The sequence below is a fragment of the Mixophyes fleayi genome, chromosome 3, assembly GCF_038048845.1.
Source record: "Mixophyes fleayi isolate aMixFle1 chromosome 3, aMixFle1.hap1, whole genome shotgun sequence".
NCBI lineage: Eukaryota > Metazoa > Chordata > Amphibia > Anura > Limnodynastidae > Mixophyes > Mixophyes fleayi.
The window spans coordinates 299,496,559-299,503,866 of NC_134404.1; the positions used below are offsets into that span (position 1 = coordinate 299,496,559).

At 37.5% G+C, this 7,308-nt stretch overlaps 1 protein-coding gene across 1 annotated transcript in view; it reads left to right on the top strand.

Annotated features, from left to right (window-relative positions):
• Window positions 1-6,841, top strand: part of LOC142143251 (protocadherin-11 X-linked-like) — a 22,631-nt gene extending 15,790 nt beyond the window's left edge. The window contains exons 8-9 of the mRNA XM_075200964.1: window positions 5,248-5,505; window positions 6,731-6,841. Of these exons, the coding sequence (XP_075057065.1) occupies window positions 5,248-5,505; window positions 6,731-6,841 (369 nt within the window). The remainder of the gene's footprint in view (window positions 1-5,247; window positions 5,506-6,730) is intronic.
• The last annotated feature ends 467 nt before the right edge of the window (window positions 6,842-7,308 follow it).

Below are 7,308 nucleotides of genomic sequence, written 5' to 3' on the forward strand. Positions count from 1 at the left end.
GCGAACTTCGCGCCCATCGCAGTCCCACGAACCTGCTCATAGTATCCTCCATTGAACCAAAAATAGTTGTGATGTAATGTAAATTCAATAGCTTGCATGATAAACTGTATCTGATCAGTCGGGATACTTGTTTCTGTTGTGAGAATATGCTGGACATGCTCACAGCCTGTCTCATGGTCAATGATGGTATAGAGTGAACAGACGTCACATGTCATAAGTAAATATCCAGTTTGCCAAATTATATTTTGTAAAATCTGTAAGACATGACCAGTATCACGGAGGTAACTCCTCTGTGTGATAACTGCGGGTTGTAAAAAAGTGTCAATGTAACTAGAGAGGTGTGTAGTAAGTGAATCAATCCCAGATATGATTGGTCGGCCAGGTGGGTGAGTGATGGATTTGTGGATTTTGGGTATACAGTATATAACCGGTAGTCGTGGATGTTGAGTGCTTAGAAACTGATGTTCTGCTTTGGTCAAAATACCTTGTTGGAGAGCTCTATTGAGAAGTACAGTGAGTTCTGCTTTATACTTCTGAGTGGGATCCCCCAATAATTTTCTATAAGTGGAGGTATCGTTTAGCTGGCTCTCTATCTCCAAAAGATATGAAGATTGATCCAGGAGGGTAATTCCACCCCCCTTATCTGCTGGTTTGATAACTAGATTTTTGTTGGATTGTAGATCTTTTAGAGCTCCTCTTTCCGGTTTGGTGATATTGTAAATTCTGTTCCTTGGCTGAATGTTGAGTTTGTCAAGATCATTCTCCACTAACTTCTGGAAGGTCTCTAAATATGGACCCTTGCAGTGTGTGGGAAAGAAGGTAGACTTAGGTTTTAGTTGAGTGTGATGATATAAAGTGGAAATGTCATCTTTGTTAGACAGATTAGTTCCTGAAACAGATGGATGGGCAAGGAAAAACTTCTTTAGTGTGAGATTTCTGATGAATTTATGCAAGTCTATATAAGTCTCAAACTTGTTGAGTGGTCTATTGGGGGCAAATTTAAGGCCTTTACTTAGTAGATCCATTTGAGGTTTGGTTAGTGTTTGACTACTCAGATTAAATATACCTCTAGCTCCTATATTGGGCTCTGTATTGCATTCCGTGGATTTTTCTGTATTTTGGTTTTGGGCCTTGCTCCTTCTCTCTCTACTGACCTTAGATCCTCCTCGTTTTCCTCTCGTGATGATGATCTTTCCTTTCTCTTTCTGATGCTTTTTGGACTTGGAGGTGTATCCTGGATTCCTTGGGCTAGTTCTAAAAAATGCTCAATGAAATCATCTGCATCAGGTTCTTCAGGTTCAATTTCTCCCTGATGTGGATCGATGTGTTTAAGTTTGTCTAACAATGTTGACTGGTCCTTGGATAAAAGGTGCCGCGCTTCCTTAATGCCACTCTTGAAGCCTTCCTTGGCAGCTATATCCTGTCTATCCTGTTTGGTCCTAGGAGTGCCTAGAGGTGGTCCTAAATTCCGTTGGTCTAATGGTTTATAGACCCTATTGTAGGCTCTATATTTAGGTGGATTCCTAATAAGAGGAGATCTAGATACATTCAATCGGTGAGATCTCTTCTTTGGTGTATGATTGGATCTGCCATGTATATTAGGTGTTGCAACTAGTTTCTTGTTTTGAGATTGTGCATATATGTGAGAATGTGATTCTCTAATTGTTGGTAATACATGATAACCATATTCTAGATCTTTGAGATCCCTCTGAAATTTCTTTCTTTTTAGGGCAATAATATCTTCTTCGATGCTTTGGATTTTAGTCGAGGTCAAACTTTCTAGATTTTTAAAATCTTCCAGATGTTCTATGGGTTTAAGTTTTTCCCGTATGAGGTTCAGTTCCTCATCAATCTTGAGGAGGGACGAAGTTCTATTTTCAATGATGAGACTCATCAATGAGTGAGAACATGTATCCAATATACTGTTCCATTTGTTTAGGAAATCCTTATCCTCTGGGATAAAAGTGGGGGCCTTTTTAATTCTAAGGCCTCTGGGAATGATATTGTGTTCTATGTATTTAGTGAGGGTGGTGGATTCCCACCAATACTTAGTTTCTAAAGTGCGAAGTTTCTCATATCTGATATAATAGGAACAAAAATTATCATCCTCGACTTGTGGTGTTAGTACCCTCTCTTGTCTCGAAAAGATATCGTCCACCCTAACAAGCCTATTATTCCTAATGATATGTATCATTCCTACAAATGTGGATGGAGGATGCTGCTAGCCTTAATCTAGGGGTATAACAGAATGGTTGAAAAAGAGGGATAGGCTGCGCTTCCTCCAAATATATGAAGCAGCCAAATGCGAACCTGAGAGTGTGTGGGGGACCCCTAAACTCCCAACAATGTTAGATACGTATAAAAATAGTCAGGTTCTGGGCGCTTGTAAAGGAAAGATATATCAATTTAATATGGATAGGTCCACAATACGCTCCGGCCGGAACGAGACAGCTTAGATGTGTTAAACAATTAACATGCATCAATTGACACTGCCGAAAACAATGATAATGGTAAAAAACACTATAAACTCAGTGTGATTGAAAATATGGTTAGAGTGCACTTGCAAGCTACTAAAATATGAAATGACAATTGGTATGAACCGCAAAAAGGGAATGTAAGGAAATATAATGTCCAGAGTTGTAAAATAAAAATGTTGGTGATGATGAAAAATGCAAGCAAAAATGAAATTGGTAGCCGTTACTCACATGAAGCAGGGATGTCTGGCTGTCTATAATGCAGACAGGCACTTAGTAGCGGTCCCAGAGTCTGTGCTGATGAGGTTAGATATAACGTTGATTTCAATGATAAAAAGCACCCAGCAGAATGCCAATTATTAAAACAAGAATGAGGAAGAAAGTTCTTCTAGTTCCTAAAGGGAAATCCTCTCCTTGTTGAAAGAAAAAATGATCCCGCTCAAATAGCGTGTGCACGCTGCGGGATATCTTCGTGTTGAGATTAAATGTATGGATATCAAAATGCCTCCAATAATGGACAGGTACCCAGCAGAATATAGGTGGTGATGATCCAAATGTAGTCCTCCTAATCCCCAACGTAGTCTCTCTCTTTCTCATAAAGTTAAATATTTATGCAACCAGATCTATTTATATATATTTTTCTATATATGTTCAAACATGCTCTTTTTTGTTTTGCAACTAGTGCACTATCGTTTTCTTTTGTTTTTTTCCATCATGCCTGTTGGATTGTTGTGCAATCACCAGTACTCAGATTTATTCACTAATTACTTAATTACTCCATTGCCTCTTGGCTGATTGGCACATCCGGATCTCTTTAAAAACTGGCTAGGAAGACCAGTTGGACATTACTATCCCTGAGGAAGCCCACTGGCCATTGCCACCGGGCGAAACGCGTTGGAGACTGTCCCTCAACTCAGTTTTATTCAACTTACTAGCATGCTAGCATCTTACATTACCTTATACAGACATCCACATCGGAGACCAGCCTGTAGCGTGTATGCGCTCATCCGTAGCGGCACTACCGCTTCCCCTGTTTAGCCTCAACTTTATGAGAAAGAGAGAGACTACGTTGGGGATTAGGAGGACTACATTTGGATCATCACCACCTATATTCTGCTGGGTACCTGTCCATTATTGGAGGCATTTTGATATCCATACATTTAATCTCAACACGAAGATATCCCGCAGCGTGCACACGCTATTTGAGCGGGATCATTTTTTCTTTCAACAAGGAGAGGATTTCCCTTTAGGAACTAGAAGAACTTTCTTCCTCATTCTTGTTTTAATAATTGGCATTCTGCTGGGTGCTTTTTATCATTGAAATCAACGTTATATCTAACCTCATCAGCACAGACTCTGGGACCGCTACTAAGTGCCTGTCTGCATTATAGACAGCCAGACATCCCTGCTTCATGTGAGTAACGGCTACCAATTTCATTTTTGCTTGCATTTTTCATCATCACCAACATTTTTATTTTACAACTCTGGACATTATATTTCCTTACATTCCCTTTTTGCGGTTCATACCAATTGTCATTTCATATTTTAGTAGCTTGCAAGTGCACTCTAACCATATTTTCAATCACACTGAGTTTATAGTGTTTTTTACCATTATCATTGTTTTCGGCAGTGTCAATTGATGCATGTTAATTGTTTAACACATCTAAGCTGTCTCGTTCCGGCCGGAGCGTATTGTGGACCTATCCATATTAAATTGATATATCTTTCCTTTACAAGCGCCCAGAACCTGACTATTTTTATACACACTCTGAGCCTGATTCATTAAAGAAAGTAAGGCAAAAAAATTAGTAAGTTTTCTGCTGGGCAAAACCATGTTACAATGCAAGGGGTGCAAATTAGTTTATTATTTTGTTTATAAGTTTTATATACTGGCTGTTTTTTCATGTAGCACACAAATACTTGATAGCTTTATTTATACACTGAAATTTAAAGTTGATCTAGAACAGGGGTCAGGGAACTTTTTTACCTTTTACCCCAAAATATATTTCGATACGCCGACGTTACCCCCTTGATATGAAAGGAAAGAAATCATATTATTATTAATTATTAGAATTCAAAATTTTATTGAATTTATTAAAAATTTCTTTAAAAGCTTCAACTTCAAAACTTCAGGTTTTCGAGAAATTATGTTGCTTCATTTTTGATACGAGAGCATCAATATTGGGGCATTTTGATGTCAGAGCAATTTGGATACAGTCTTCAGCGTCCAATCGATTTCTCTGATTTGTTTTTATGTTCGTTGGAGTAGAAAATCCTTGTTCGCAAAGGTAGGTTGTTGCAAAAGGCAGCAACTTTTTGACTGCCTCCTCATGTGCAATTTTGAATGCCTTTGCAGCTGTTGACATCCAAAAATATGACAGATCTGCTTTGTTTTCAAATGCAATACGTGCTTTATTATTGCATCGAAGTTCAGGAAGTGTCTCTGCCAACCCTTGAGGCTCTTCTGGTACAATAGCAATTTGCAATTTAAAGGGTCTACAATCCAACTGACAGCATTTGAATCGGCAGCATTACCCCCAGGAATTTCATTTTCACCCCATTTGGGGTAATTTACCCCTGTTCCCTGACCACTGATCTAGAACATCCCTTACCACAACTATAAATCTGTCCTCACATTTTAAATTTGCCTCCCCCTCCAATTGTTTTGCTTTACTTTCCTTAATGAATCAGGCCCTCTATGTGAGGACACAGGCACAGTTGTCTAATATTTAAAGATTATTACAAGTTTTGGTATCTTTGCCATCTATTGCAGGTCTGGGTGTTTGATGCAGAGTCAAATGGGCTGAATTCCAGTGCATTAGTTATTATTAACATTATTGATGTTAATGATAATAATCCAGAGTTTCATAACCTGCCCCTCTTTTTCACTATACCTGAGGGCAACTATACAAGCACCTCGCCTCTCCTATTGGGCAAGGTAAATGCAACTGATCCAGATGAAGGAGCAAATGGACAAATTACTATAACACAAACCTCTGACAATGGAGACAAGACCTTCATTGTACAACAAGTAAGATTTATTCTGAATTCACATTGAGCATCTACTATACATGCTTTGAGGGCAGACAATATGCTTCTAACATTATTTTCTGGTACAGTTTAGAAAACGAAAGCAAAAATGTGCAACATGTAGTCAGTTTTAATTAATAGTATTCGTCTTCTTCATGATATTCATGTTGCCTATGACAAACAGCACTGCTAAGAATAAAGAAAGAATACAAAATCTGCATAAAATAATAATTTAGATAAACAGAGCCGGACAATATAACACATGTCAGGAAAATAATGTACTGCTTAATTTAACAAATATATGAGATAACAGGCACCAAAATTCTCAAATGCTGAGTAGTACTGGGCACTACCTGGTACCCTTGGAGGATGGGTACCAGGGTAAATAACTACTCAACCCCCGATAGTAATAAAATAGATACCATGTCCAGTTTTAATATTATTAAATAGTTGTATCTCCTGTTTTAATTGTAAAAATAATTGTGCCTCCTGGTTTAATATTGATAAATTATTGTGGCCACTGGTTTAATATTATTAAATAATTGTGCCCCTTTTGTTTAATATTATTAAATAATTGTGCTCTCTGGCTTTAATTTTTACCTTTAACTTGTACATACAGAATAAATAAGCCAAACAAAATGTTCAGCAATATATCCATAATACACTAATATATAGACAAAGCAAGAAAAAAAATATTGTCAGTATGTCATTGTAAGAGCTTTTAAACTTAGATGAAAGGGTGAGGGGACAGAGGGTGAAAGGGGCAGGGGGAATAGACAGGACAGCAAACTAAGAGTAAACAAAAAGTGAAAATTATACATCATGGCCACTAGGCTAGAGCCAGATTTAGTGTTGGTTACAGCGTGAAGGGCCAATATAGAACAAAATTGGATTAATATTATTCTTTTTAACTTACCCCCATTAAAAAAAAGGTGCTGCCATAATTAATACTTACCTAAAATCTTCTTTCCATCTTGTTCCACCATAATATAATTGGAATCTTGGAGGAGGAAAAACAAAAGTATTGAGCACACAGACCATTAGTGAGGGGCCCCTAATGCAAAATGAGGTAAATTTCAGTGAGCCTGGCTACTTAATAGTCAGGCAGCCAATCAGGAGCTCAGTCTCTTACATTGCTCAGTGAATAACAGCCTATTCTACATATGATAGTATATATAACATTGTCTGCTTTGTACTTTTAATTTTACGTTGTCTTTTTTCTATAGAATGGGATTATTATTGTTCAAGGACTACTAGACAGAGAGACTAAAGACAGATATCCAATATCGTTAATGGCATCAGATAGTGGAACACCGCCTAGAAAGGTAATGAGGTGAATTTTTAGGAAAACAATTATGGAATGGACATATTGTATATAGTTTAGAACTTCACAAAATGTTACTAACGTGCTCAAAACAAATGAAGAAATAGCATGTCCACACAGAACCAAATTTATTCTGCACATAGGAATAATGGTTAATATGTACAATGGATAAAAAGCCCCTCTAAATAGCTTTGTGTGTAATGTTGACAGCTGTGATGGATCAATTGTTCCAAATATTGCCTAAGTATAAGAAGCTGCCTTGTGTACAACTAGGCTTGGGAGTGGAATCCATCACTGCATACAGTCACTTTCTTTCTGATTCAAAGTAGGAGATCTGTGGATTCAGTGTGAATTCTGCACCTGATTATCCAAAGAGAATTATACAAACGGACGAACCTCCGAACTATTAAGTTACAATACCGTATCATCCATTAGTAATATACTTCACTATATCTTAAGATCTAATATTCCTAATTCATA